General features: G+C 43.4%; 2 protein-coding genes across 2 annotated transcripts; one reads left to right on the top strand and one right to left on the bottom strand.

Annotated features, from left to right (window-relative positions):
- Positions 1–271: 271 nt before the first annotated feature.
- Positions 272–5,611, bottom strand: ELOC (elongin C). Its single transcript, XM_072151705.1, has 4 exons — positions 5,456–5,611; positions 2,994–3,030; positions 1,440–1,583; positions 272–724 (listed from the first exon to the last, which is right to left on the bottom strand). The coding sequence occupies exons 2-4, from the start codon at positions 2,995–2,997 to the stop codon at positions 534–536; spliced, it is 339 nt and encodes a 112-aa protein (XP_072007806.1). The 5' UTR covers positions 2,998–3,030; positions 5,456–5,611; the 3' UTR covers positions 272–533.
- Positions 5,612–8,989: 3,378 nt separating this feature from the next.
- TMEM70 (transmembrane protein 70) lies at positions 8,990–12,614 on the top strand. The gene is made up of 3 exons (XM_072151702.1): positions 8,990–9,193; positions 9,592–9,703; positions 11,466–12,614. Exons 1-3 carry the CDS (start codon positions 9,056–9,058, stop codon positions 11,909–11,911), a joined length of 696 nt encoding a protein of 231 aa, XP_072007803.1. The 5' UTR covers positions 8,990–9,055; the 3' UTR covers positions 11,912–12,614.
- Positions 12,615–14,497: the final 1,883 nt, after the last annotated feature.

Raw genomic sequence — 14,497 nt, 5'->3', positions numbered from 1 at the left:
TTATACCAGTTCTAGTTGGGGGGGGGGGGGGGGGTGTCACGGTTTCTGATCTGAGCAGTTCCTGGAGTCCTAGGCCATCAGCACAAGCTGCGGATTGCTGTGCAGAAAGTTGCGTATGTGTCTATTTATTGTTGTATTTTCTGTGCATTTTTCACGAGCCTTCTCTACATGCATTTTTTACCTGTTTTTTTTTTTTACCTGATCTGACGTCATTTCAAGCGAAAATCCTTGAACACGAGTATGAAAAAAAGTCTACTCCATAACAGCAGTATCAAATTCTCATATCGGTTTATTAATGTTACTATGTGGGAAAAGAATACTGCATGTATGCAAAGAAGCAAAGGTTTTCAGTGCTCTGCAGAGAGGATGGAGATATTCTTGCAAAATATACATCACGCAGAAAAAGAAATGGTGCAAACATGCTAAAATGACCCTCTCCCAAAAAAAAAACAAAAACGAAAAAATACTTATAGGGAGGCTTTAAATACAAAAGAAAAACATTTAACATAGTAAGTTCCCACGATTTACTTTATTCAACAATCTAGGAAGTTGGCGGCCATCAGGAGCTCCAGCGCTATCTCCGGTGCGATGGGGAACTCCGGGATTTCCGTTGAACTGTTTGTGTAACGAACTTTGTAGGTAAAATACATGCAAACTTTAGACAGGACGTGAGAAGGGATCTCGCGGAAATTCACTTCATTGGTTTCGTTTTCAGCAAATTGCCCTGTAATATAAAACGTAGTGAGCGATTTGTGGTACAAAACAGGGATAACATTATCTTAAAATATAAAACCAGTGCATGTAAGAACGGTACAGGCCGCTCTATGGTAGCAATTTATGGATTATGGAATACTAAGAAGGCAAAGATGGAGAATCTACCCCTCTTCTATTTAAAGGGATCCTGTCATCTTGGACATTTTCAACTAATGACAGGTTCCCATAGACTTTCTAATACTATTTTCCAATCTGCTTTTATAATTAACATTAACAGTTACGCTCCAACTTGATTGAGGCATGGGGACGTTGGTGTCCCTGGTGTCATCTTCTCACTGCCAGCTCTCTTCCTCCTGCAGACATGAGCTGACAGGGATGATGATGGAGACACAGACTCGCCCCTGTTACTGGTGCTATTGTGTGGACAGTCAATGCATGGCCAGCCCCAATTAGTTCCACCAATACTCCAGCACCAGATGACATGCAGAGACTATAGTAAGTGTCAACGGGCCAGGTCCTTCACGCCCCTGCCCGAACCTCCACTCGACACACAAAGTGGTGTATGGGTTTGAAAAAATCTAATCGGCTGAGATGGGGAGATTTCTGTGCCTGCAAACTCGGGGACAAGGCACAATAAATCTCTCCCAATGTGCTTAACCTGCTACTTGTTCTGGCTCACAATAACTGACCATACAGTATTACATCACAATGAAATCCGCACATACCTGGACCACTCAACATGGCTTTTATTGTTCCAGATGTCAAAGCATGTTCCCTTTTAACAATGAACTCATGACCATCTGAGGAGATAAGCTTTACATACATAGCATCGGGCCCTTCACAGCCGCCATAGGTCTTCTCTTCACCATCTACAAGAGACACATCACCACTAATCACTTATAAGCACCAATCATTCATAATATGATGTAGTCTAAACCCAACTAAATCTCCATCTCCATTACTCCTTCATACATGTATTGGCCTTTAATATGAAATGTGGTAACCCCACTTTACTTTGAGTTCTGTCAATGACAAACATCTAAGGTGTATTCCTAAAATGTTATTTTTCAGGGCCAAGGAATAAGTCGGCAACATCAGAAAAGGGAGTTTACCTTCATCTTCCACTATACAGGGATGTAGACAGTGTTAAGTACCAGTGTTGGAGATCTGTGCAACCATACCTTTGTGTTGTTAGAAGCTCTTAGGCTACATTCACACGATGTATGCCCGCCGTACCGTAGTGCGGCGGGCATACATCGGCGCCGGGGATGAGTGCTGCTCACCCCTCTCCATAGGGATACACAGCGCACGGTGCCATATTCCGTAGAAAGATAGGACATCTCCTACGAGCTACGGAACGGCGAGGTGCCGCACGTGTGTGGCACTGCACTGCTCCCGTACGGCGCCGTGAGACCATAGAAGTGTATGGGGGACGTATATATACTTCCCCCATACGTTAGTGTGAATATAGCCTTACTCTGAGCTCAGGGAAAGGGACCTTGGTGAAATCAATGCATAAAGCAAAAGGCACAGAGATGTGTGATGAAAAATCACTGCCCCGCTGCTATTTAAAACATAGAAAGTTGTATATAGTTACACTGATCTCCAGGGCCAATAATTAACAAGAACTGCACAAGTGTTTATGAACATAAAGACGCAAAGAAAACATCTACCATAATTAGAATTTCCTTTTAGACTTTAGTGGTAGAAGATCAATCATAACTTATATTTATTCCCCATCCAAAAGATGGTGGTTAAATGTCTGACCAAGAGAGAGGAGGGTTGGGTTAGAAGGTCTGACTGCCAGGACACCAAGACAGAAGAATGGAGGACCACAAGCCCCTCATAGCAGTCCTAGATTACTTAGGACTTCATGGTTTGGCCTGTTTTATAACCCGCAGAGTTAAATCCTGCCCTCCACTGTGACACCAAACACCCCTACACTATTTATGGGGGGCAAGTGTCATCAATGAAAATACCTTTTAAAATGGACTGAAAATATATAACTTTACAACAGATTTATACGGTGTTCAGAACATTTATACATAACAGATAATAGTATGTACTGTCACATGTTATTGTGTCAAATCAAATTACTGAGGCTGCTATGCAGATGAATTCTAGCCGTCCGCCTCCTCCCTGTAGCCTGTATATAACACTGGTTATATGATGAACTTTCTACTTCATTTCACCTTACTCCCCAAATATGGAAGGAAAGCAGAGAAAGACTGTAAAATGGTAGATTATTTTGATCAAAGCCACATATCACATGAACCTACCCATCCTAATGGCAATGTATCTTCTGGATAGTGATTTCTGAGGAAAGAAAAGCAGAATGAGTAGAGGCAAAACTTTCATGTTAACCAAACGCTCTCATTTCCATGTAATTATAAAACTGATTATTGCTGAACTGCTGATAAAAATGTATACATAGAATTATATACTTCACTACTATATTCCAATGATATAGTAGTAGGATGATATTAATGGAAGCGTTGCATTAGTGATTCCTCTGTGTAATCATTGTACCATGCACATGAATTTTAAAGAATTGTACAAAGCACGAAGGGAGGCCAAAATCAGATGCGAGATCTTTGGTGTGGACCTCTCTTTTGCTGTACTTAGGTGATTTTGAAAAACTCCAACATGCCTACTATGAAGTGGATTAAATGGAAACCTGGAATAAATTGGGATTATCTGGTGATCTCAATTCAGTTTATCTGAACACCAATAGGAAAAAGTGCAGCGGTGGCAAACCTATTAGCTATGGCAGTGATGGCGAACCTTTTAGAGACCGAGTGCCCAAACTATAACCAAAATCCACTTATTTATTGTGAAGTGCCAACATTACATTTTAAGCAGTAACTTATTGCTCCCTGTTCTCCCACATCTTTCAATCGTATTGGCCGCCTGTGGCCACCAAGTTGAAAGAAGGAGGCCAAATTCAGACTATCATTGTAGCTTCTCTCCAGGGTCTCTCTGTACAGTAAGAATGGTGGGTCCAGCAGGAGGACCTCCAAATGTATTGCAGTTCTATCAACACCTTCTCACTTTTCCCACAGTTCAAAACAGTCAATGAAGTGTCACTAAGAACAGCATATCTTAAGTTGGCTGGTACTGCAGGAATATTCTGTGGATTTGGTCCTGTTTGGTGAACTCTGTCCTGGGGTCGATGGCCTGAGTGTCCACAGAAAGGGCTCCGAGTGCCACCTATGGCACTTGTGCCAGAGGTTCACTGTCACTGAACTATGGCATGGATGGTACTCCGAGCCGTTTCTGTGACCGTGACTCAAGGCCTCCTCCTGCAGTTCCCCTGGATGTGCTGTGTTCAGCACTATGTTAAAGAAACACTTCCTGGGACGGCATGAAAAGCATGTCGGTGTGGACAGGGCTGGATTATCATCGGAACCCCTGACTACCTTCCTAATCAAGAGGAGTAATGCTACACTGGAGTAATGCTACACTGATAATCTGTATTTCTCCTTCTTTAGCAGTATTGGTGTCCTCAAGATGCCAAAGTTGAGGACACCAATACTGATAGATTAATAGTTGCGGCAGAGCAGATCGGAATAAGTTACTAATTGAATTCCTGTGTTGGTACCTCATGATAAATAAGTTGGTTTTTCCCATAATTTGGGCACTCGGCCTCTAAAAGTTTCACCATCACTGTCATATTGTGTAGCCTACACGTAACCTATAATGTGACAATCTGCCCCACTGTATTTCCATGCAGTAATTCCACACCAAAATACACTAGGATTGTAGTATTTGGGATATATGACATTGCAGAGAACAATTCCAAGTCACAGCACATAAGTGACAAACAAGGAGTTATTCAGATTTCTATCACAGAGGATCTCTTATATCCTTTCTAGAATCTGCAGCTAAATCCACAAATAGGTCACAGCAGATTTCGGATAAGGGTGATGGCACACGTTCAGTTTTTCAGATGCAGTTTTTGAAGCCAAAAGCAGTTGTGGATGATAATGGGTGAGACTAATGACTGAAAAGTGCTGCTCCTCCTCCTACTTTTACTTCATTCCTGGTTTGGGCATCAAAAACTGCATCTGAAAAACTGAACATGTGACATCACCCTAAAAGGGGGTGTGGGTCTTCACCCTTGTGCTTTTTCTCTTAAGGTGCTGCCACATGAGCAGGTTTTGAAATCCGAACCGCAAATCAAAAATTAAAAAACTAAAAAAAAAAAAAAAATGCAATATCTGCCCTTTATCCTTTCTGAACTTGAAAATTCCAGAAAAACTTCAGGAAGAGCAGGAAACAACTTATCCCAGTGTGACGCTGCCTCATGCAGCGGATTCTACCTATACCAGGGGCAGCACCACCTCCATATATAATTACCCCCCATGCACCATGTGCACCTGATAGACATTTTACCGAATTTTACGGCTTATTCCTGTTCCTGGGAAAGTTGGGTTAATCTTTCCCAGATCTATGAAGGACAATCTATAATTTTGGTGTAGAAATGTCACATTGTCTCCAGATAAGTGGCAGGTGTACAATGTGGGTGACAATGCTATGGCAGGTAAGGGAAGTCTCCAATGGACACGCTTACAGTAATACATATGATGCTGCACATGTATACTTGCTGTGTATTAGGATAATGGCGGCTTGCTATACAGAGACCGGTGATGAATGGCAGGGACAGCTGGAGGGACACTGCTCATGGTGACCCGCCCCGGGCTCTGTACACATAACCCCGCACCACCCGTACAGCACTCACCCGGCCCCGGCACCCGGTTCTCTCACAACAGGATCGATGACCACCTAGCGACGGTAGTCACGATCACTTCCGGAAGGTCTCGCCCCTGCAGCGGAAGCGGATATGATGTCAACTCCGTGCGTCAAATAGAGAGGTTCCCTAGCAACCGACCATAACGCGGTCCCGTTGCCATGTATGCTGACTCAGGCTCCATAATATAGAGGAAGGCAAACCTCAAGTGCGCAGATATACACATTACATGCAGCTGCTCCAGTGTGTGAGGAGACATTATAATATACAAACATCCCTTTAAAACAAATGTTTAGTCTAACTTTGTAAAGGGAAGGTTCTTTATATTTATTATAATGTCTCCTCACACATGAAGGAGAAAGTCATTGAGGGATAGTCCAGGAGTAACAAACAAGTCAGAGAGGGATAGTCCAGGAGTAACAAACAAGTCACAGAGGTATTGTCCAGGAGTAACAAACAAGTCACAGAGGTATTGTCCAGGAGTAAAAAGTCAGAGAGGGATAATCCAGGAGTAACAAGTCAGAGAGGGATAATCCAGGAGTAACAAGTCAGAGAGGGATAATCCAGGAGTAACAAGTCAGAGAGGGATAGTCCAGGAGTAAAAAGTCAGAGAGGGATAGTCCAGGAGTAACAAGCAAGTCATTGAGGGATAGTCCAGGAGTAACAAACAAGTCAGAGAGGGATAGTCCAGGAGTAACAAGTCAGAGAGGGATAGACCAGGAGTAACAAACACCTCAGAGGACAGTCTAGGAGTAACAAACCAGTCAGAGAGGGATAGTCCAGGAGTAACAAGTCAGGGAGGGCTAGTCCAGGAGTAACAAACAAGTCACAGAGGTATTGTCCAGGAGTAAAAAGTCAGAGAGGGATAATCCAGGAGTAACAAGTCAGAGAGGGATAATCCAGGAGTAACAAGTCAGAGAGGGATAATCCAGGAGTAACAAGTCAGAGAGGGATAGTCCAGGAGTAAAAAGTCAGAGAGGGATAGTCCAGGAGTAACAAGCAAGTCATTGAGGGATAGTCCAGGAGTAACAAACAAGTCAGAGAGGGATAGTCCAGGAGTAACAAGTCAGGGAGGGCTAGTCCAGGAGTAACAAACAAGTCAGAGAGGGATAGTCCAGGAGTAACAAGTCAGAGAGGGATAGACCAGGAGTAACAAACACCTCAGAGGTCAGTCTAGGAGTAACAAACCAGTCAGAGAGGGATAGTCCAGGAGTAACAAGTCAGGGAGGGCTAGTCCAGGAGTAACAAACAAGTCAGAGAGGGATAGTCCAGGAGTAACAAACAAGTCAGAGAGGGATAGTCCAGGAGTAACAAGTCAGAGAGGGAAAGTCCAGGAGTAACAAACAAGTCAGAGAGGTATTGTCCAGGAGTAACAAGTCAGATAGAGATAATCCAGGAGTAACAAGTCATTGAGGGATAGTCCAGGAGTAACAAACAAGTCAGAGAGGGATAGTCCAGGAGTAACAAGTCAGAGAGGGATAGACCAGGAGTAACAAACAAGTCAGAGAGGGATAGTCCAGGAGTAACAAACAAGTCAGAGAGGGATAGTCCAGGAGTAACAAGTCAGAGAGGGATAGTCCAGGAATAACAAACAAGTCAGAGAGGGATAGTCCAGGAGTAACAAACAAGTCAGAGAGGTATTGTCCAGGAGTAACAAGTCAGATAGGGATAATCCAGGAGTAACAAGTCAGAGAGGGATAGTCCAGGAGTAACAAACAAGTAATTGAGGGATAGTCCAGGAGTAACAAACAAGTCAGAGAGGGATAGTCCAGGAGTAACAAGTCAGAGAGGGATAGACCAGGAGTAACAAACACCTCAGAGAAGGACAGTCTAGGAGTAACAAACAAGTCAGAGAGGGATAGTCCAGGAGTAGCAAGTCAGAGAGGGACAGACCAGGAGTAACAAACAAGTCAGAGAGGGATAGTCCAGGAGTAACAAGTCAGAAAGGGATAGTCCAGGAGCAACAAACAAGTCAGAGATGGATAGTCCAGGAGTAACAAACAAGTCAGAGAGGGATAGTGCAGGAGTAACAAACAAGTCAGAGAGGGATAGTCCAGGAGTAACAAACAAGTCAGAGAGGGATAGTCCAGGAGTTAGAAACAAGTCAGAGAGGGATAGTCCAGGAGTAACAAGTCAGAGAGGGATAGACCAGGAGTAACAAACAAGTCAGAGAGGGATAGTCCAGGAGTTAGAAACAAGTCAGAGAGGGATAGTCCAGGAGTAACAAGTCAGAGAGGGATAGACCAGGAGTAACAAACAAGTCAGAGAGGGATAGTCCAGGAGTAACAAGTCAGAGAGGGATAGTCCAGGAATGACAAACAAGTCAGAGAGGGATAGTCCAGGAGTAACAAACAAGTCAGAGAGGTATTGTCCAGGAGTAACAAGTCAGATAGGGATAATCCAGGAGTAACAATCAGAGAGGGATAGTCCAGGAGTAACAAACAAGTAATTGAGGGATAGTCCAGGAGTAACAAACAAGTCAGAGAGGGATAGTCCAGGAGTAACAAGTCAGAGAGGGATAGACCAGGAGTAACAAACACCTCAGAGAAGGACAGTCTAGGAGTAACAAACAAGTCAGAGAGGGATAGTCCAGGAGTAGCAAGTCAGAGAGGGATAGACCAGGAGTAACAAACAAGTCAGAGAGGGATAGTCCAGGAGTAACAAGTCAGAAAGGGATAGTCCACGAGCAACAAACAAGTCAGAGATGGATAGTCCAGGAGTAACAAACAAGTCAGAGAGGGATAGTGCAGGCGTAACAAACAAGTCAGAGAGGGATAGTCCAGGAGTAACAAACAAGTCAGAGAGGGATAGTCCAGGAGTAACAAACAAGTCAGAGAGGGATAGTCCAGGAGTAACAAACAAGTCAGAGAGGTATTGTCCAGGAGTAACAAGTCAGAGAGGGAAAGTCCAGGAGTAACAAACAAGTCAGTGAGGGATAGTGCAGGAGTAACAAACAAGTCAGAGAGGGATAGTCCAGGAGTAACAAACAAGTCAGAGAGGGATAGTCCATAGTTGATCCTACATGAACTCTTTAATATACTAATTACTGAGTTGAAGCAAGTTGTCTCTTTGTCTTGTGAAGGGGTTTCCTCATAATAGACTTGTATCTCCTCTGCACGGAGTGGGGGTTACATCTCTGATTGCTGATGGTCAAATTTCTTTGACCCCCAACGACCAAGAGCACAGGGTACCAGAAGTGACCAGATAGAGAATGTTCTGCAGTCACGGCTGATGTCCACTACAGGGTCAGGGAGCCAAAGGCTTAGGCCTCTGTGTCCTTGTGTTACAGGTCAGTAATAAAAGGCCATTATTAATATTTAATACCAGCCCCTTTAAGGGGACTCTCAGGTTTCTGCCATTTCATTGACAGTTTTGGAAGCCGATAGAAGCAGTGCTCTGTATCATATACCTTATCTCCATTTATGTTTTACTTGATCTTAGCTTTAAAAAAAAAAAAAAAAACGCACTATAGTATAGTGTATATAGTGTAACTATAACCTATAGAGCCGCAGGCGGCCCCGGCGGTCACGTGACTAGAGCGGGGACTACATCCGGGTCAGACACGGGTGACAGCCGGGCCCGGCACAGGACATGCTGCGGGCTGCTGTGTGTACGGGCCGCTCCCCGGTGCTGGGGCTGCTGAGCAGGACGCTGTACCGGGGAGGTCCCGGGGGTGCACGGACATGTCTGTCCTTCCTCTCCCCGCACGGCAGGGCGCCGGGCATGCAGGTGAGGGTGACATTGAGAGTCCTGTGTGCAGGATCACTAGGGGGCGCCACGCGTGTCACACGTGAAGTCTATAGCACTGAAGGGGGTAAATACCTCTCACATCTCCGGACATCAGGGGTAGTGGGGCAAACACTGCAGATCATGCAATTCCTGTTTCTAAAGCATCAGAAGAGCCTAACAAAACGCTAGTGTGAACAGCGCCATAGCAGGATACGGCTTCCCTGTTTGTTCCTGCTTTACCACATTGTTACATATCTCAACTTTCTGGACTCCAAAAGATGGCACACAATGGGACAACCCCCTCCCCTGACCCCACTTGGTATATTGCAGCTACGTTATCCGTATTAGGGCTTTGACACTGACATTTCTTAATGTCTTTCTCCATTTCTCTACAACAGATTTCGGGACATGACATGAAGCTTGTCCGTCTGGTCAGCACGTCCTCCGCTCCAGCGAATCACGAGGAAGACAGATTGGTTTATATTGGGAACCTGGGAAAGGCGGTGCATGGTATGTTCTTGTATCACACACATCACTGCCGTCCGTCTCTGCTATTCTTAGTCATAAAAGTATTTCTACACGGTGGATTTATTGCAGAAATGTATTCCAGGAGACAGTATTTTGGTAGCGATCCATTCAGATGAATGGGACAGCGGCAAAAATTTTCCAATAAATCTGCTTCAAGGCCGTATGTGAGCCGACTGCCCAGACCACAAATTACAGATCCTATTTTTTGGGCAATCCTCTTCTAATGTCATCGGTGTTTAGGACGACCCCTCAGATTGATGATACTGGGGGTCCATTGTTTGCAGCCTGATACTGCATACATCATCTCTTATCCCATGTACAGTAGTGGATATTTATTAGGACAAATTACCTGAGTATATGGTAGTGACAAACACAATGATATACAGGCGGTCCCCTACTTAAGAACACCCGACTTACATACGACCTCTAGTTACAAATGGACCTCAGGATGTTGGTAATTTACTGTACTTTAGTCCTAGACTACAATAATCAGCTGTAACAGTTATCACAGGTGTCTGTAATGAAACTTTATTATTAATCCTGGTTCTTATGACAACCAAACATTTTTAAAATCCAATTGTCACAGAGACCAAAAAAATTTTGTCTGGGGTTACAATTATAAAATATACAGTTCTGACTTGCATACAAATTCAACTTAAGAACAAACATCCAGAACCTATCCTGTACGTAACCCAGGGACTGCCTGTATATCTTATATTTTATTAACTATATTAGTTGCGACACCACAGCTTTTGGGCTCCTCTCAACCCTTTAAGGCAATTTTTGTTTGTTGCGTTTCAATTTTTCACCCCCGTCTTTAAAAATGCATAACTTTAGAATTTTCCATGTACTGGGCTGCATGAGGGCTTGTTTTCTGCCTAACAAATTGTCCTGGTGACAATATTTCATGTTCCATGCTGTGTACTGGCAAGTTCGAAAAAAAAAAAAAATTCCAACTGCGATGAAATTGTATTAAAAAAACACATTTTTTTTTGTGTTGCAAAAGGGAAGAAAAGTGGTGTTGTGGACATTTGAGAGATATTTTCATTCATGTGACTGTAGCCTAAGGTGGAATACTGTGTGTTTAGAGGAGTAGTGGGTGCACTTAAAACACGCCAACGTTTTATTTTTGGCTTCAGGGACCATATAACCCCTTTAATGTTTATGATTTAATTTGTTTTAATTTTACTACTATGGTTTATTTATTTTTTTTTAAATTCCTATTATTTAGCCACCCCTAGGGGGTCTGATTGCGCCTACCATATGCTGCAATACTGAAGTATATGGAGAATATGACTCAGATCTCGCTGAATGACATGTCCCGGAAACGGATGACGTCACAGGGATTGACAACCCTATCCAAGATGGCAGCATGCACACCTGTGGTACTGGTCACTGGTAACAGTGCAATAACACCAACCATGATTGAAGGGGGGCGCAGCCCATATGCTCGCTTCATACATCCTTTACGGCATGGTCACTTATAAAGAACTAGCTTTCATGTTCAGTCTGAACAATGACTATTCTTTGTTTGCAGAAAAGGCCTATTAGCAAAAATATAATGACAGTGATGAATGTAGCACTTGCATAGACATTAAATGGTGTGGCAGGCCCCACGCTTAATCTGACGCGCTATGAGTTAGTCGGCACAGGGCCTCCTGTAGGTAAAGGAGTAACAACAATAGCTTAAATCTATCTGGGTATATACTATATCACTGATGTGCTCTTTTTATCTTACTTACAGGTGTGAAGTTCTTCTCCTATTCCACCAGTGTTATCAGCTTAATTCTACTGCCAATGTTTTTTGCAAAGAGCGGCATTGGAGTGGACAGTCTTCCGTTGAAAATAGTTTTCTACAGCGTGGTTGGATTCTTCACCTTCATTACTCCGGTTACTTTGCATTTTGTGACTAAGGGTTATGTAGTGCGCTTATACTACAACAAAGAGAAAGACCTGTATACTGCCATCACTTATAATGCCTTTCTGATGGAGAAAAGGACTCAGTTTTCCCCAGAGGATGTTGAAATACCAGGAATGAGCAAGATGTTCACAACCTTTTACGCCAAGAAGAAATCCATGCTGATAAATCCAATGTTATTTCCCAACCCCAGTGATTACCAGCACCTCATGGGCTACGATAAACCCTTCACTTTTCATCCAGAAGACGTAAATCCTCCCACCAAGGAATAATAAAACACATGTTTGTAAAAGTGTCAATTTCTTTTAAGACTGAAGGAGTTTTACATCTTTTTCAGTGGCTGAAATGAACACATCAAGTGGAGCCATAAATCCAGCTCTATTTTCAATATAGTTATGTACCATGTGGGCCAAGTAACCGGCAGCTTAGCTCCCCATTCAGGTAAATGGGAGATGAGATGCAGTAACACATCTTGGCCACTACACAGAGAATGGAGCCGTTCTTCTGACTTGCTTCTCTGATGCCTATATCACAGGATGCATTTATGCTCCAGATAATTGTTGCCAATGACAGTTACTCTTTTCTTTCACCAATTTGATATTGATGATCAATTCATTGAATAGGTCCTCAGTCTATATAAGCCACAAAACTAGTATTTATCTCTAATCTCAGGTCATATGAGGTGTTTTAAGAATGGATTCACACATGCGAATTTGTTTAGTCTGCTGGAATAGCTGATCCGAACACTGATCAGACAGACTGACACGCTTAGTTCCGGTCAGCCGCTCAGCGATCGGACATGGTTATTCTGTCAGACACAGACCTATAATAGCTGTCACCCATCTTGTTTGGTGCACATTCAAGTACTTTGTCTGCACCATATTGGACAAGTACCTGAGAAGTAGTAAATCAATTGCTCATCCTTCTAATTAATTCTTAATTGTTGGTGTGCTCTCTAGAACCAGAGATATGGGCACTTAAAGAGGTTGTCAAGTCCCAACAAATCATCCCCTATCCACCAGAGAGGGGATAACTTGGTAATCGGTGGGGATCACAGTGGTGGGACCTTTATGGATCACGATAACCGGATTCTGTTACATCCTAAAAGAATGGAGCAGCAGGTCGGACATGTGCACCACAATTTCATTCACACTCTGGAACTGATGGATATACGGCGTTTGGATATCTCTTCCAGCACAATAGACGTGAATAGAGCAGCAGGTCCTATGTGTGACCGGCTTTTCTATTTATTTGGGGTACAAGGAACCCCCTTCTGTTCTGTGGAAAGAAGAAAACTTGACTTTTCATGTCTGTGGCTGGAGATCCCCTTTCGAGAAATAGGAGGGAGCCGGATTTTTATCTGTAGATCACGTTTCCAACTATGTCTTTGAGCTACAGAACTTGAGACATGTAAAGAACTACGACAACAAGATTTGATCTGAAGGATTCTTATCTTTAATATTTTAGCACAAGCCTAGCAGCCGAGAGAATAAAGTTTAAGATTCTGTGCCCAGCTCTGCTGTTACGGTGTTTCATAATAGTTGGGTCTCTCACCTGTCACCTTGGGGTGCTGCATGCCAGTGATGATGGGGCCACCCGCAGGTGGGATGTTGGTAGTAGTTTCCTCTGACGTAGTGTTGGTGCTTGAGAAGGCCCCCAATAAACTGGTGCAGTGTAATGACACAGTGACACGGAGAAGATGAAGGATTGAGGTGAACCAGAACTTATTTTACTGAAGGAATGACTGAAATCATCATTACAACATGGAGGCACAAGACTTGTTTCACCAGACTGGTTAGACGGGTGACAAAGCGTGAGGGAGGTGAAGGTGGTCATGATGCTTTTCACTTCACCTTCTCTTCTCCTTGGTGGCTGCCTTACTGTTTCGCACTCTCCAGCACTAATTCTTCTGGCCATGTTCACAATGTACTATCCACAATTCCCAGTTGGGTGTGGATCACTTCATATGCGTAAGCTGGAAGTACCTCTCTATAGTTGGAGTCCAACCCAATAACAACTCGCAATAAAGTCATTAGGTCGGCCTCATGCACGCAAGTGGTTTTTTCCTATGGCCTCAAAATCCGGCTCTATTGTAGATCCTCACCTGTTCTGGATAACTAGCCACTGGGAGGGTCAGCATTCTCCCCCTGGGAAAATATCCTTACATTTATAAATACATAGCACATTAATAGCCTTCTAGGTCACTACATTATGAGCCAAAATCATAGTTATGATAGAACTGAAGATAGCGGCTCCTAAAGTGATGCTCTTCTTTCAGACTCTAATCGACTCAACTTAGGCAAAAGATGACTTTACTCATTTTCACAAGACTTTGGAGAAGATTTTCTATGGGGTAAACAGATGAGTTTTACGTAAAAGAGAATTTTCAGAAAGAGCAAAACCTGAGGGGTGTTCTAGTTTAATGGGGTAAATTTTGGTGACAGGTTCGCTTTATGCATCTTCTAGAGTAGAAAATATAGAATACATCACTCTGCCATCTCCAGTAGTCCCATAGAAAATGATGGAGTAGATGGGCACATGCTTACCCAGCTTCTCCATTCATTAGGTGGGAACAGAACCTCTGTTCTCGTGACCCAACCTGAACAACTCCCTTTAATGTGCTCTCTATATTACACACAATCGAATACATTCACGTAGTCATAGGCCCAGATTTATTAAAGCCCCTGCGCCAGTTTTCTGCCGTACTTTGCACATTCTTTTTAGTGCAAACTGCCTGCACATGTATTTATGAAGTGTTGCAGCTGCTCTATTCCAAGCGCAACATACAATTCTGTGCTGAAGGGGGCGCTCTCCGGTGCACAGTCAGACCATGCTCCACATTTATTGTGCAGTGTCAC

This window comes from Engystomops pustulosus, chromosome 5 (assembly GCF_040894005.1).
Source record: "Engystomops pustulosus chromosome 5, aEngPut4.maternal, whole genome shotgun sequence".
In the NCBI taxonomy this organism is placed as follows: Eukaryota; Metazoa; Chordata; class Amphibia; order Anura; family Leptodactylidae; genus Engystomops; species Engystomops pustulosus.
This window is presented reverse-complemented; position numbering and strand designations above follow the sequence as displayed.

Coding starts and splice junctions, on each gene's coding strand:
- ELOC (XM_072151705.1), bottom strand. Junction 725..1,439: donor AGCCATGTTGAGTGGTCCAG/GTATGTGCGGAT, acceptor TTTATATTACAG/GGCAATTTGCTGAAAACGAA.
- TMEM70 (XM_072151702.1), top strand. CDS start 9,056: ATGCTGCGGGCTGCTGTGTGTACGGGCCGCTCCCCGGTGCTGGGGCTG. Junction 9,194..9,591: donor GCAGGGCGCCGGGCATGCAG/GTGAGGGTGACA, acceptor TCTCTACAACAG/ATTTCGGGACATGACATGAA. Junction 9,704..11,465: donor CCTGGGAAAGGCGGTGCATG/GTATGTTCTTGT, acceptor TCTTACTTACAG/GTGTGAAGTTCTTCTCCTAT.